Raw genomic sequence first — 15392 nt, 5'->3', positions numbered from 1 at the left:
AACGAACGAAAACAATTGTATGTACGCAAGGATTATATTCCATGATGTTTAAAGTTTTCTAAGTATTTGATGTCGATTTTTACAGAACGGGCATTTTTTACATTTATTTATTGTAAGATTGCACTTTCAAAATGAAAATTTTTGTAAGATCCACCCTTCTGGTATATTTTACTAAAATTTGAATCGTAAAAAAGAACTCGTCTCGAAAAAGTTAAATAATAATCTTTAAATAATAATCTTGGTAATATAATTTTAAATTAAAATTTTCTGTTGCGAAATGCCATCATAAATTTTACGCTTTTTTGGTTCATTACAATATTATTCTTACTTAATACACCGGATTATTTTAATTTTTATTATCTTTCTGTCTCAGTATTAAGCCAACGATATTATTTTTAATGTCTTATGCGTGCGATTGTACGAATGAAGTATTAAAAAACTATTAAGAACTATTTAAAAATTATAAAAAATTATAAAAAAAGAGCTATTTAAAATCATGTCATATCTGAGAAGTCATTTTACTTGAAAAATAATCCGGTTGCTTCTCGCAACAAATGGCAGTCGGGTTTACTGAAAAAGTGAAAAATATGCAAATACGGAATATTACAGGGAACGATGTCGTACATTACGAAGCTGAGAGCATAGTTCCTTCTTATTCCACTTTGGGCCGCGACGTTATTCTGCGAATGTTCACGTATGTTTCACAACGTCCGCATTAAGTAAAATTCGCAGTTTGCGAGTAAATAACATTTTCATGCCGAACATAACTTTTTGTAAAAGTAATAAAAGTAGTCTGATCGTCGTTGTGTACGTGATTATCACAGAGCGGGTGGTAGGTTGCGTGCAACCAATTTATGACAACGGAGAGAAGAGGCAGTCGCTGATTAACTTAAAAATGGAACTTATTATCACCTCCAGTAACGTGATCGCTTGGACAACTGCCAATCCGTGTAATATCAAAATGAGCGTCTCTATTTTATACGTGTTCCAAAACTTGTCCATCAGCGCAAAGTAAATACGTCGTGATGCCCGAATACTGAATCCGCTCAGTCTTTCCATCGTGTGATGTAGCTTGGCGTGTTCACTGCAGAGCCGTTCTGTAAAGATAAGTCGATAAAAGTTATCGTAAAATAAAATGTAACGTCTCCGACTAATTGAGAACGATAATTCGATTGCATAATTGCTCCGGCATCAAAATCAATCGTGAATCACATTTTGACCTCTTAACTCGTGGTCTACAAGACGAATCCAAATAATTGCGATCTTTCTGTGTCGAGTTCGACGAATCTGGCAAGTTTCTCTCAGAAAAAGACACATTCCGTTCACATTCCTTTTTCGCATTTTTTTCAGATTCTTGACATATCGAGTGAAGAGGAGATGTGGACGCTTGATATTACAACAAAGCGAAAAGGCTACATTACCTGTGTCATGATGAGGTTCTTCCAACGGTGGCGGTAAGTACTTGTCCAACATGATTTCAGCGAAATCGGTGGTGTTGTCCACAGTCTTTAGAATATTGATACCTGTCTCGGTCGACATGACTCTATCCGCTTGCTGCCAACTGTAGACTCTTAAGTAATGTACCTTGTAATATGTAAGTAAAGTCATGATCCTCACTCGCTGCTTGGTCTCATATGTCAGATCGGTAAAAGTTTTCACTGCTGGACGAAGACGTTCAGATACTATGGACCTGGTACGATTTAATATCTATAACGAGACAAGAATGTATCAGTCGTACAATATAAGATCAAACATCGAGCTAAGTACGCAGACAGAGAATTGCGTTACCTGTTTAGGCTCCTCTTTGATAATAGGCAGCTTCACCTCGACGAAATCAATGCCTTGGCACAGTGTTTTGTCCAGGGTGTATATCGGTTTCTCGATCAATCTGGCAACTGGCAAAGATTTTTCTATCATCACGTTCACCATGCTCTCAACAGTGTCGAACGCCCAATTCACAAATGTGTTAGCCCCTTTCACACGTCCGTACACCTCTGTGGATTTGTCCCACAAGTAATTGACGCTGGGTATCTTACGAGCACGATGAACAGCTTGAATGCGATAAAACTGCTCTGAGAGTTCTGTATCCATAGCTATGATCAAGCTGAGATCTCCTTCTCATGGATAGAGCGATAGTAGCTCCTCGAATCCTCGTGACAGTGAAATCTGCAAAGGGAAAAATGGAATTCAAAGTGAAATAAGAATTATCGCATATCGAACTACGAATAATAAACGCCTCTGTCTGGTCTCCTCTCACATATCACTTATGTATACTCCTCCGATAAAATTTCCCGATTTATATATTTGTTTATATATTATTTCCAACGAAGATCATAAAAGTAATCAAGTTTCTTTCGTTCGCGCGAAGCATTCCTTCGAACACCGGCCATTGCATCATAAATCTTATTATAGTCTATTGCTCCGCAAGCAGCACACAATTCAACAATTCAACAATGAAAATAAATTACACAACTCAAACTACTCTTTATGACACACCGTTCCCTCAGCGACTTATGTGACTCGTAGCTCAAGCGAGACGCACGTACAGCATTTGCAAGAAAATAAAAAAGGAAATAGGACACTAGAAAGCACTGGCCACAAACGAAAGTAATATCACGTTACGTTCGGAGCGGTTACAAAGTACCAGTTGTAGAATTGCTGCACGCGGCTTACTACGTCTCATTGTTGCGCGCGATCGATCGCGCACTGTAACATGCGGGTCGACGTGCGAGCGGTTATAGAGTATGCACCCCTCAAGATCAATGTCACGGACGCACGGAATTGACAGGTGACCCGGCCGACGTGACACAACAGAGGAAACCTCGACGACACTTACGACCGACGCGATCGTCGCGGCACGACGTGCGAGCTCCTCTCTAGTATCTCTCTCTCTCTCTCTCTCTCTCCCCCCCCTCTCTCTGTGTGTGTGTGTGTGTATGTGTATGGCTTTGTTTCGTCTGTCTCTCCCTGTCTCTCAAGCGCTACCACGCATGCTGCACTTTGAGCTCTGACTCATTTTACTGCGAAATTTGTTGACTCGGCCAGCGGGCCGCGATCGCGAGTTCAAATTATTTATACACTTCCAACCAAGTCCGTTTGCCCTCTGTCATTTTTCACTGTGCGATATCGACGAAACAGATGCCGACGGCTACCTCGAGAACGCGCTGCAAACGCTACGAAATGGCGTCCCGCTCCGCTTTTCCGAGCAAACTCCAATTGAATGGTCGGTAACGGACTCGTGCGAAACGATTTATGGTGAAGGAAGGAGTGAATTTCTTTCTTATTTTTTTTCTTTAATTTTCGCGAAATTTAGAAATATCGTTCGCGGCTCAACACTATTTGAATTCGATATACCAATTTTCCAGTCACGTTTGTGAATATATCCCAAAATTGATTATTCCGAATTTTATTTAAAAGTATCATTCGATGATGTAAATTTAGCGATATAATCTTACTGTGTAGATCGATATATGAAAAATGACACGTAATAAATTACAAATGCTTAATCTCGGCCTCTTTTGAGAGATAACAAGTGTTTAAATTTTACTCAATTCGCACACAAGAAATTGAATGAGTCATCATGACTCATAAGTGCTCCGAATTAAGATTTCTATTTTGAATTTTCATTATATAGGGTGTCTATATATATAAGGACTGTCTCTCCCTGCCACTTCCCTGCCAAAAATCATCATAATTTTTCACAGTTGATTCCTATATTTCTTAATTTTCAAATTGACCACAGTTAAGTATAGATACAAACAATGTTTTCATCAGAGCTGTAAGCTTGTAAAGTGTATATAGTGTTACATCTCATACTTTAAAAAAAATATATATATATGTATTTACATTTATATACATATATATCTTTTACATTCGTAGCAGTCCTTCGAAATAACATGCTTTGTGATGCTTAAAAATATTTGTACATTATACAATTAACGACTAAATTTATCATTAAGAAGAAATTTCACTCGTTTTCCATAGGCATAGAGACATGGTGAAATTTTGCAACTTATTTCAATATAAATCTTCAAGTGCACGAGAAATATCGCTAAAATACACATGTGCAATTTTATCTTAGTACATATCACACAATTCATTTTGTGATTGTGGATTTTATCCTGATTGTGGATTAGGATAAAAGAAAAGGAAAAAGAAAAGTCATACATATCATAAGTATATCATAAGTAAAACATAAAACTTACACGAGTATCCGAAAATAGGTACATTAATTCACTCGTTACGTTCGTCCGTAAAGATCTAATATTTTAGCATTCTATAAAGATTTGCCCGTTATTAACGAATTTTACATTTATAATAGCATTTTCTTATTGAAAGAAATATTAATAAATTTTTCAATAAATATGTGAAACTTGCATGAATAAAGTATACTGTAGAATTTTACCTCTTACATCGCTTATGTTTCTGCAAACATTCGAAAATCTTAAAAATTAGAGACGAATGAATTAATTAAATTGTACATCAAATGATGAGATAGATATACGAGGTATTTTCAAATTTCAAGCTTATTTTTCCTGCACCTCCTTATTATTCGATTAACTGCTTGACTGTGTCTCCTTTGTCTCATCGCTTAGTTTCTGCCCATTGTTCAAGAAGTGCGTAAGATGGAGAATAGATACGACGCTAGATATGTATGCTCCTACATCTTCCTTCTTTACTGTCCTCAATTGCGCAGCAACCGAATGATAGACGCGATTAGCGGTTTTTTTCGACAGATGGCCAATAGTCTGCACCGCATGAAGCACCTTGTTTTCATCTGCCGAGACTGGATCTGAAATAACATCATTCGTTAAATAACGATTCTGACCTTAGATAGACTAGATAGATTAGATAACATAAAATCACTTATTTATTCAATTGTATTGTAATTCTTTATTTATTCAAATTTACCTCTTTGATTTTACGTCAATTTTATTTTATATTATATTTATAGGTGGCATCTTTGTGTAAACAGACCGAATAAATAATTCAGCGAAAAATTTATAAGCTTAAATAATAAATTTGTAACAAACGAAAATTTATCGACATAAATAGATACAATCGTATTTTTTTCGCGAAGGTTATCAAATGATTTACCGGTTATCAAACGATTTATTTTTAAACGTGAAAATAAAATCTTTCTTATCAACAGATCGATGTCACGTAAACACGAGCAGCTCTATGTTTGGATTATATAAGACTGCGTATGGTTGCACACCATTAAACACGAAGCCAACGATAACAACTACTTTTCCGAAAATGAATAAAATTAGTTATAGTCAATATTTATATGACGGCATGTTGACATGAATATCAACATTCTGTATTAATCGTGCGATAATCTTATTACATTGCACGAGATAGTAAATAGCATTATAGACTTTTATCTCCTATATGATATACTTGGTTCATCTTTCTCTTCCTCCACAGCAGGGAAATAACGATCCAATAAACGATTGACGAGCACTTTGGTGTTGTCAACACCTTCCACAGCCTTATTGCCGCACGGTGTGTTCAGGAGGTCATTCGCTTTAACTATAGCGACCTCTTTCAGAGCATCTAGTTGTTGCGAGACTGATTGCTTGCTCGCGTTGAGTTTGTCGATGGTTGGCTGCAAGGAACTGCTCATAACCGCTTTAGCAGCGTCGTATATCTGCGAACAAATAATTTCATGATAAAATAGATTTCTCGAATGACATAACGCATGAATTAGACGGCTTCGTGCAAATCAAACGATTGCACGTTAATGTCCGTACGCATACTGATATGTACAAGTAAACGTTATTTCTTTAAACAACGCTGAAATACGTCCCCTCTGCTTCTGGACGTGGCTCATTCCTCTAAACTCACAGAATATGTGACGATAGATATTTCCGTGTACCTAGATGTTGCAAATATTATATGATCGATCAATGACTGCGCATTTAAATATAGTTGCTCCTGTTTTAGCCATCCGAAATTTAGCTCGTCAGCGAGCACTCGAGGCATTAAGAAGGCATTAAGAAATGACGGTGAGCGCTATTTAATCTTACGCGGCGTAATTCTTGTGCAAATATGACTCATCATTTTTTACACGATTCTAAACTCGTTCGTATTCACCGCTGAGATGTATTTCTCGAAAAATTTTTACACGATTCTAAACTCATTCGTATTTACCGCCGAGATGTATTTCTCGAGAAATTCTGCGTAAATATTTGAAGATCTCCGAGAAACGCGGTCTTCGCAAACACATTGCGCGCTCACTCTCGACAAAAGGTCGCTCAGTCTCTCTTAGTCTTCCTTTACCTGCTGCGGCGGTTGCTTCACCATCGGGACCTTTTGTTCGACGATGTCTAGCCCTTGGCACAGCTTTTGGTCAACGGCGTTAATCTGTCCCTCGAATTTCTTCGCCAAGGGAGCTGCGATTGGCGTCGCAGTGGCGGTCGCATAATGCAGCCCTGCTTCGGCGTAGCTCAGCGCCCAGTTGATCAAATGATGGGAATCTTTAACGTAGGAATACGTGGAACCCGTCTTCTCGATAGCCGAGTGAACCACCGGGATATTTTTTACTCGATCGATCACCTCGAGACGAGGAGAGCTCTCGGAGTTAGATGCGGGTTTGTTCGCATCCGCCATTCTTTCTGTAAATGCAATAACGCGTTAAAGAATACACAACAGTTGGCATATTGGTTATATCCGAAGAATAGCGTAGTCAAGTTGTGAAATTTGCCTTCAAGAAACGTATATATTGAATCGTACAAATGTCAGACGTTTGTATGTGCGGAAACAAATTTATGAGACTACGCACTTTGCTCAATCTTTCTTTTGAATTTCATCGTGCTTCAAGATTTGAACTACGTCATTCTAGGTTAGGTATGTATGTGTTATGTGTAATTTATACATACAAAAAGGTGATATAAAATGAAAAACACTAACGAGCAAGGACATGCCATGCGTCATCTTGTATGCGCATCTCAATCAGATTCGCGATTAATTAAATAGTGCGAGATTAAAAAAAAATGTGTGAAGCAAATTACGGCAATAACGATTATGCTCGTCACTTCATGAGTAACGTTTGCAATATTTGCATTCCAAAGAGCGAATGGGTACAACGGTGAGTCAAATATTTTTTTTCCGGAGATCTTTGTACCTTCAGCAGTTTGCCAGTAGTTCCTCGTTATCTAAGCTCGTTAGCTCGATTTATCTTTATCTCTGACAGTGAGTCAAGCCAACCGTGTACTTTGATACTAATATATCGATACTAAATTTGACGGTTAAATGTGCTCCGTTTCCCCTCGAAACGCATCTGCACGTGCGATCGGCAACTTAATAAAAAAAGAAAATGAAAATGCACAACCGGTGCGTAAAATTGCCAATGACAATTTCTATTATAAATATTTATTAATAGACATATATTTTACATATATATATATTTATGGACGTGCATGTGCGAAGAATTGTGCCCAAACACATATAATCAAATGCAAAGAGAATTTCTTTGAGTGCCACGAGCTCGATTATACGAATCGATGTACTCAACTTGTCATAAGATAATGCGCATAATACATGATTCATCCGCTAGAACAGACGGAAGAATAATAATGGATTATTATTCTATTTTCCATTCTCTTTTTCATGCTTACATACTTGAAAATGTATCGGAAATAATTTAAAATTGTTGAAAAATCTCTCTCTGAAAAATTTGCGTCGCTTGACTTAAATAAAATGCTAATTTTACGTTCGACGACAATTTATATCGTGAGCTCTTGCCCTGTTCAAGATTATTGATGTTTGTTATAAAATATTCACTGTAGCTATGGATCAAGTTACGACGTACGATCAATCGTGTTCGAAAGGAACTGCTCAGCACTGCTCCATTGCCAATAAATGACATATAACATTACACAAGAACAAATTATCGCATAATAATGCAATGGTCAGTGTGTTCATCGCTTATCTTTTGTAACAAAAACTTTTTGTTTCACGCGATTACAAGTATTGTTATTCATTGAGTTAAACTATTGTTGTAAAATGCTTGTCTGTTAGAAATGACACAGCATTAAAATATGATACATGGGAAAATAAAACGAGAATGCGACAGAAACAGTAAACCAATAACGGTATGGTATTTTTTACAAATATTTTGCTGCTCTGAAAATAATTATCTCCTTTGCGGTACTTGTATATTTTATGATAAATATGACGACTGATCGAGATTCTATAACTTCCTTTACTTCTTTTATGCCATACTCACATTCTTGAAATACTCGTTGAAGAAAATTCTTCGACAATACTAACGAAATACCGGTCGCACAGCCGCTGTATTTCACACAAGACACCGGACAGAACTGACGTTATATCTGTGAGGGAACTCATAAGTGGTGAACATGGTCGGCAGGTGGGGTGAGTGAAACAGGGACGTTGAAATCACAGGTTCGCTTCAGGGAAAAGATAAAAGTAGAGATAGAAATTAATTCAGATTTGAAATTATGATTTTGAACAATCTCGTAAAACACAACCTCATGTGGAGTGAATTATAAAATGTCGAAAAATTCTTTCAACATCTCGTGAAATAAAATTCATCAACATGATCATGAAGTAAAACTTTTCGATTTTAAAGTAAATCTTGGAATATATATTTCGAACACAATCTAACACTATTTCTTTCATCAGTGAATCAACACTCATTACATCGTATTATCTATCTATTCGGCTGCATTATCAACATACTTCGCTCTATAATTTGCAACCGTAAGATCGTTTCAACGTAGTCGTTATTATGTACGCAGCTGCATTTATACATGATTTTACTTTTCTCTGCTGTGTCTCAATCTTATCGATAACTTGACTATGATGCTTGACACACTTTTGCAGCTGGGTTCTTCGTGATACGTGTACGTTCATGATTTTGTCTGCGCTTCTGCGCAGTAGAAAGAAACGTCCCGCTCTGTGATTCCGCCAGCGTGACGTGGAGGTCACGCACTCTTACTTGTTGCCTATAAATATGCATTCAAAACCCGGTGAACACACAGTCCACCAAGATGACCCTACGAAGAAAAATGATTGGAAGTCACGATGACTTCCATTTAATCAATCTGATGCAAGTTCTCTGTTTAGTGTCTCGTCTTGAAATATCTGTCTATTGTGCATATACGTTTCTCCTCGTCTGTCACTGTTAATGTCTTCGATTAATTAGTCGAAGTAGACGTGAATACTTTATTACGCACGATAATGTCCAAAACGTCAAGCTTTTAATATAATAATATGTTGCTAATGAGAGACACAATGAGAGTAATCATCTCGTAATTAACGTAGACGCGTCTAGATAAGTTCTACTGTTCATTCACATTCTTGCCCTAGCAAGATCCAAGTTGCAGAGATAAGGCTTCATGTTATGGCTGCGGTGTATAAAAAGGTTAAAGGATTAAAGAAAACAATAGTAAATTATTCTACGGAGGACGTCGGAATATTACCGTTTCCATACTCGACTTACTTGAACTTCGTTTACGACGTGAATACGCGATATATCATACTATTATATTAGATATTTGTAAAAGTCCGTACAATATTAAAGCCATCCTTATTTATTAGTAACAATGAAATAACAATGAAAACAACATATAATATTTTACTCAAAATATTGGCTGTTGTGTCAACAATCTTTTGCCATCTTACAAGTAATAGTTTGTGCCGATAGAATGACTGATTTTTCGACGCAAGCCATTTATCAACCCATTTGCGCACTTCTCAGCATTTCGGGACCTTTATATTGGATAGATTGTACTGCATTGACCTGAATAGATGAAAATCAGACGGAGCGATTTTTAGAGAGTACGCTGGCTCGATTCAAACGCCATGATTGTTAGTTGTAACGATATCCTATAATTGTCTGTACGATAATAAATTCATAAAAAAGTAGTTTCTTTAACCCCAGATATACTAGAAGACTTTATGACCGTAGATGTAGTTTTGTTGTGGATATTGGTGTGATTTTTTGAATCTAGAATTTAGAATGTCAGAATAGATCCACGTTTCATCATAAAGTGAAACTATTTGCTACAAAATAGTTTTTTTTGCATTTGACAAGCAATTAAATAGATATGGTAAACCAATTCGTTGTTCTCTATCTCGTTTGGATGATCAGAACGTGGTTTATCGTTGATATCGTTATCACTATTTCCAAATCTTTTTAACCATTTTTCACAAGCAACAGTGGACACAATATTCTTTCCATAGGTCTTACAATCAGTCTTTTAGTCGCTGCAGCAGTTTCACCGATTAAGATGGTAAAGTTTACAGTAGCAAAAATGAACTTTATCTAGTCTCATGTTCATATTCAATCGCTTCAATCGCAATAAATACGACATTTTATTCGGCACTTTAAATTGTTAACCATCAATTCTGATCAAGTATGATGAGCATTTAAAATGTTTTTAAAAAGCAACTTAAAAGAAAACAATTATTAAGTCACTACTATAATAATCTATTTGTGATCTTATGAACTTTTGCGAGCGCTAATACATCGTAATCTAATAATAATAAAAATCGTAATAAGAAAAAGAGAGCACACACAGACATTATTACAACTTTGTATTTATTAAGTTTATACACTCGAGTACAAAATGAAAAACACATAAACGTTTACCAAATACAATAGGTTTGTTGTATTCGCATAATATATCTATTTATTATGTTCGCATAATATATTTATATTTAGATAAAAACATAAAATGTAATATAAATGTATAAATGTACATTTGTAGTTACGAAAGAAAACATATTCTCACACTATATCATTATTGCATTTGATTATAGTGGATATGTATTTGCGGAGAAAATTGGTTATGCAATAATTAGAGCACAAACTCACACAGTGACCCAAAGTGCATTTTCAAACGGCAAACCTCTACATAATGATTCGAATATTTATGTACAATTCTTATGTTCTAAAATTCCGCTGAAATACGTATATTACGACTAATTGACGTAAGACAAAAAAAGATATATATATGTATTATTGTCGAATATTATATTGAAAATTATAATTTCGACCAAATTTTATGACGCCCAAGTTTCGTTTCTGTACTCGGCTGTATATCTTGAAAAAAACGAAGGAAATTTTTCTTTCGCTGATCCAAGCTTTATTTAACTGCAGTTCGTAATCTCATATCGTAATCTGTGTTAATATCCCTCAATACGTTTTAACTTATGTTGCTGCATTGCCTGATCGTAAAATATGAAGCATGTAAGACTTATTTGAAATCTCATGCCTTATAGTTTACGATTAAACGACTAAATTGTCACGTAGTAATGAATACTGAATAACACAGAGGATAATGTGACTTAAAGTGAAGCTATGAAACTAACGTGCAAAATATTTTGGGATGAAATTTTATTGTAGCGCAACATTCAAAAGGGATCGCCAATTTTCAAGAATACAAAATCAAATTCCGTCCAATGTCGTACGTTCCAACATGTATCAACTTACATATTTTTAACGTGTGATAATTTTAACATTTTTCATTTCTGTAAATTTTGTTATTAGAGGAGCGACTCCCTTCGCACACGACGCCCATGTGCGGTGTTCAATTAGTACATCATTTTGCGGTAGCCGTGATTCCAATAATGTCAATGTCGCATTGCTATTAATAACGTGAAATTTTAAACGTTGCGCGTGCTTTTCACAGCTCGATTTCCTTCGCAGCCGCGAAGAATCTGTAAGTATCGCGCGATGTCGCGTTAATTTCATTTCTAATAATAAACGGCGTAATCGTTATGGAAAAATGATTAACACATGAACATTAAAAATAAATAAACACTACACATCGGGGAAATTTAGAAGAAAAAATCTGTACTCGGTGGGCCTTTTCAGTTCGTCTTTTTCTCTCCATTTCTCAGATCATTTTCTTCTTCGGACTTACGTTTCTCGATACATTTCTCATTAGCTTCGTGTAAACTCCGCGTAAGACAAAGAAATTCGATTAATCGATTGATGTAAGGCACCAAGTAATCCTTCTTGACGACGCTGAAGTGATGTACCACGTATGAATATATGCGTTTACTAGCTTTAGTGGTCAGGCAGCCGATCGTTTGCAAAACACATAACAGCTTATCCTCCTCGGCTGTTTTTATATCTGCAATAGTCATACTTGCGATTAACAACGGGGCAACATTTGCGAATGATCGCATAAGTTTATCTATCTTTAAATATAAATTTATGCGATTATTCTCAATAATATGAAAAATATTCTCAACAACTAAAAATAGATTATATAAATAAGACGAAAGAAAAAGAAAGGTTTACAGCGATTTAACCAATAACTTCACGAAATAATTATGAATTCTCATGTCATATTGTTTGCTTTCACTTTCTCGCTGACGCGCGCTGTTGTCGGCTTTTTTTATATCGTAACTTAAATATCTTAAATATCGTAACTTAAATATCTCAGTTTGACGTAGCGAAACGTCAAGAATCCAATTAATTTATCCATTTGCGATGCGTTAATTTACGTAAATTCGAACATTTCGAAAAATGAAAAGAAAATATATATATTTATGTTTATATTTGTGAACACACATAATCTAAAAAATTGCATATATGTGTGTGTGTGTGTGTGTGTGTGTGTGTGTATATATATAGGTATATATATGTTACCCGTCGTTTCTTCTTCGTCTATTGGAGGGAAATACTCGTCAAGGAGATTATCAATGAGAATACTCGTACTGACTATGCCCTTCACCGCCGTGTTGCCATAGTATGTGTCGAGTATTTGATTCGTTTTCTTCCAGGTGACATCCTGTAAAATCTCTGTTTGTTCGACAATTATGTGATTGATGTGTAAAACACCCATTATCGCCGGTGTAACGGTTTTAACTATAAGCATAGATGTGTCCTGAACAATCTGAAAGATATTACGTTCGATATTATTACATTCCTGTTTCGCTCGCGCGGTTCTAGTCTTCTTTAACCATTTCAAAAATCTGCTCGGTACAGAGCGAATATACGCATGTTCAACGAGATCAATATGCGTCGCGATTACGGTGTAAGGATTCACCTCGTACCTGCTCAGGCTTTTCCTTCACCAGCGGCACTTTCTCCTCAATTTTATCGAGACCTCGGCACAGCTTGTCGTCGACGAAATGTATCTGGTTTTCAAGTCTCGTCACGATCGGCATGGCGATGGGCATCGCCAGCTTCGTTGCGGTATTCAAAGACATTTCGACGGTCGTGAACGCTCCATACATCAATCGATGGAAATTCTTCACTCTGGAGTAAGTCTCCGCAGATTTTGTGAGCGCCAATTCGATTACGGGTAATCCCATCACGCGATCCAGGGACACCAAGTGAGGAAGTTGCGTCGCCGCCGCCGCCATGCTTTATCTCAAAGTTATCTCACGGTGCACTGAAGATTTGTTTCTGGAAGATTTCAGTGGGTTTTCAGTGCTAATCACCGAACGTTCTTAAAGCTGAGAAAGTCTATTTGTACGTTTGTTAGTGAAACTTAACGTTTCCACGGTTGAAAATCTTATTTTCATCGATGCAATCTCCTCCGAATAGAAAGGAACGGGATTTCTAAATCGATGCGTATGTGTAGCTATGTATATGAATGTAGAGTCCAATCAACGAACTCGACTCTCGTGCGTTCAGCTTTCTCAGACAAGTCTTTACAAATGAATTTCCCTTCGTTTCTACTTCCGCCTTTCACCGCACAATTATTGAATATCTATCTTCTCTTACACGTCAAATTCGAAAGATGATGTATCGTGTTATAACTAATTACTGAATTAGATTGTTAAAATAGAGCGTAACATCAAACGATACAATATGAATATAAACGGTATACGTTACGAATCTCTAAGAGACGCTGGTTAATCCACAGAAAAACGACCTTTTATATATATAGTCCAGACGAAGATATGTATTGTAAACATGAAAATATTTTGAAGCAGCGATAGTCTACAACATCGTCGAGAGACATCGATACAATCCAAACACTCATTCTCTCCGGGCGAAGCACAAGAGAGACTGATTTCCGCAAATGATTCTGGCCAGAAATATCCGCAAAACTTCACCGTTTATCCGAATTAATATAATTACCAAAGTATCCGAAATCCAGATCACACAAATCAAGATCGCTGAAGAAACTGACGAGAAGTAAGATGAGATACGTATGATGAGATCGAAAAATTTTCCATGTCTCTCTTATTTTAACTATCTAATATTATTTTAACAATGAACCAATATCTCTTTATCGTCTATCGTTTCTATTTTATTTTTTCGTTTTTATTTCATTAAACCTTTATTTTATTTCGTCAAGAAGCATCCATACGGTCACTCTTACACACAGAATTCGCACAAGGAGTGCGATGTCGCACCGGAGAATTTCGGAAATGAACTTCACTTTGTCGAAGGAAACGGACGCGTCGGAAAGATGCGTTGAAAGAAGATGCTAATTAGCATAATTCGCGCGTCGATCGATCGGATTTGAAAATCACCGTCGCCGAAAACGATACTCACAGAGGCTCGAGTGGTCGCTGCGTCGCCAATTAGCCGTTGCTGACGACGGCTCTTCAGCGTGTCTGGTACGTCCGCACGAATGCTGCCTCCAGTCACGCTCGGTGAACAACTTATAACGCGACGAATCGCCTGCGCAGTGAACGTGGTTCAAACGAGCCAATGACGATTGAGCGAAGTGCGACGTCCGTGATTGTGGTTTCAGCTGTATACTACATGATCAGAATCACGAACACGATCGTTTTCATGGTCAAAGTCTTGGATAGGGTGTGACCATAAAAATTGTTATTTCAGAGGTTGCCAGGACGACTTATATTGCGTGCGCAGTCTACCCTCCGAGTGCTTGTTTGAAAATTTCTTGGTAAACAGTTGTCTTCCTCGTGATATCCAATTTTGTTCCTTTTCATACTGCAGTTCTTGCATATTAACGTGACGTTACGATACGGTAACGTTTACTCTTAGCATCAACTTGTGATTTGTGCATTTTGTTACGATTGCATCGTCCGACTGTAATAGGATAATGTCATCCTTTTTAGAAAAGCGAAATGCGTAACGCACGTGACGGTCGGTTTGAACGGAATAATGCACGAAAACGGCGTTGAAAACGGCGTGCACCGAAAGCTTTATTTTGCGATTCATTGCACTACGCATTGTACAACGCTTTCATCGATTAAATTAAAGTAACCCCCAATATTTGGGTTCGCAAATATTTCTGGAAAGAATATATTCTAGTTGCAATTCGCACACAAATCACAAGTGACTAAACGCGACGCGAGAGGTACGCGTTAAAATTGCAAAATAAAAATAATTTTTTAGGTAATACTGCGCGAGTTTTTATGTCTCCCACTCTCCGCTTGTTGTCCGCACGTCGAAGCTATCGTTAAAATTTTCGCACGCT

General features: G+C 36.9%; 3 protein-coding genes across 11 annotated transcripts; all 3 read right to left on the bottom strand.

Annotated features, from left to right (window-relative positions):
• Nucleotides 1–243: 243 nt before the first annotated feature.
• On the bottom strand, nt 244–2894 carry LOC105181687 (lipid storage droplets surface-binding protein 2). 6 transcript variants are annotated; one of them, XM_011138635.3, is made up of 4 exons: nt 2837–2894; nt 1789–2166; nt 1422–1707; nt 244–1097 (listed from the first exon to the last, which is right to left on the bottom strand). In XM_011138635.3, the coding sequence occupies exons 2-4, from the start codon at nt 2089–2091 to the stop codon at nt 853–855; spliced, it is 834 nt and encodes a 277-aa protein (XP_011136937.1). In that variant the 5' UTR covers nt 2092–2166; nt 2837–2894; the 3' UTR covers nt 244–852. The 6 variants fall into 6 exon arrangements, with proteins under 6 accessions (XP_011136937.1, XP_011136936.1, XP_011136940.1 ...); XM_011138634.3 differs by having other exon boundaries at nt 2674–2849; XM_011138638.3 differs by lacking the exon at nt 2837–2894 and adding an exon at nt 2474–2830.
• An 885-nt stretch (nt 2895–3779) lies between these two features.
• LOC105181686 (lipid storage droplets surface-binding protein 2) lies at nt 3780–8349 on the bottom strand. 4 transcript variants are annotated; one of them, XM_019840694.2, is made up of 5 exons: nt 8234–8340; nt 7520–7557; nt 6286–6620; nt 5404–5653; nt 3780–4792 (listed from the first exon to the last, which is right to left on the bottom strand). In XM_019840694.2, exons 2-5 carry the CDS (start codon nt 7545–7547, stop codon nt 4557–4559), a joined length of 849 nt encoding a protein of 282 aa, XP_019696253.1. In that variant the 5' UTR covers nt 7548–7557; nt 8234–8340; the 3' UTR covers nt 3780–4556. The 4 variants fall into 4 exon arrangements, with proteins under 4 accessions (XP_019696253.1, XP_019696254.1, XP_025162323.1 ...); XM_019840695.2 differs by lacking the exon at nt 7520–7557 and adding an exon at nt 7130–7304 and having other exon boundaries at nt 8234–8339; XM_025306538.1 differs by lacking the exons at nt 7520–7557; nt 8234–8340 and adding exons at nt 7130–7304; nt 7401–7513.
• Nucleotides 8350–11354: 3005 nt separating this feature from the next.
• Nucleotides 11355–14702, bottom strand: LOC105181685 (lipid storage droplets surface-binding protein 2). Its single transcript, XM_011138630.3, has 4 exons — nt 14498–14702; nt 13042–13396; nt 12635–12881; nt 11355–12113 (listed from the first exon to the last, which is right to left on the bottom strand). The coding sequence occupies exons 2-4, from the start codon at nt 13351–13353 to the stop codon at nt 11848–11850; spliced, it is 825 nt and encodes a 274-aa protein (XP_011136932.1). The 5' UTR covers nt 13354–13396; nt 14498–14702; the 3' UTR covers nt 11355–11847.
• Nucleotides 14703–15392: the final 690 nt, after the last annotated feature.

The sequence above is a fragment of the Harpegnathos saltator genome, unplaced genomic scaffold, assembly GCF_003227715.2.
Source record: "Harpegnathos saltator strain DR-91 unplaced genomic scaffold, Hsal_v8.6 scaffold789, whole genome shotgun sequence".
Lineage (NCBI taxonomy): Eukaryota > Metazoa > Arthropoda > Insecta > Hymenoptera > Formicidae > Harpegnathos > Harpegnathos saltator.
The sequence above is the reverse complement of the archived record's forward strand: the minus strand, read 5'-3'. Positions and strand labels throughout refer to the sequence as shown.

What these genes read in the sequence shown, in the direction of transcription:
- LOC105181687 (XM_011138635.3), bottom strand. Translation starts at nt 2,091, where the DNA reads ATGGATACAGAACTCTCAGAGCAGTTTTATCGCATTCAAGCTGTTCAT. An exon ending in TCAAAGAGGAGCCTAAACAG is followed by an intron (nt 1,708 to 1,788) that starts GTAACGCAATTC and finishes GTCTCGTTATAG; the next exon opens with ATATTAAATCGTACCAGGTC. An exon ending in AGAACCTCATCATGACACAG is followed by an intron (nt 1,098 to 1,421) that starts GTAATGTAGCCT and finishes TTATCTTTACAG; the next exon opens with AACGGCTCTGCAGTGAACAC.
- LOC105181686 (XM_019840694.2), bottom strand. Translation starts at nt 7,547, where the DNA reads ATGTATTATGCGCATTATCTTATGACAA. An exon ending in TGCGCATTATCTTATGACAA is followed by an intron (nt 6,621 to 7,519) that starts GTTGAGTACATC and finishes TTGCATTTACAG; the next exon opens with AAAGAATGGCGGATGCGAAC. An exon ending in TGAAGCAACCGCCGCAGCAG is followed by an intron (nt 5,654 to 6,285) that starts GTAAAGGAAGAC and finishes ATTTGTTCGCAG; the next exon opens with ATATACGACGCTGCTAAAGC.
- LOC105181685 (XM_011138630.3), bottom strand. Translation starts at nt 13,353, where the DNA reads ATGGCGGCGGCGGCGACGCAACTTCCTCACTTGGTGTCCCTGGATCGC. An exon ending in TGAAGGAAAAGCCTGAGCAG is followed by an intron (nt 12,882 to 13,041) that starts GTACGAGGTGAA and finishes AATATCTTTCAG; the next exon opens with ATTGTTCAGGACACATCTAT. An exon ending in AGACGAAGAAGAAACGACGG is followed by an intron (nt 12,114 to 12,634) that starts GTAACATATATA and finishes TGACTATTGCAG; the next exon opens with ATATAAAAACAGCCGAGGAG.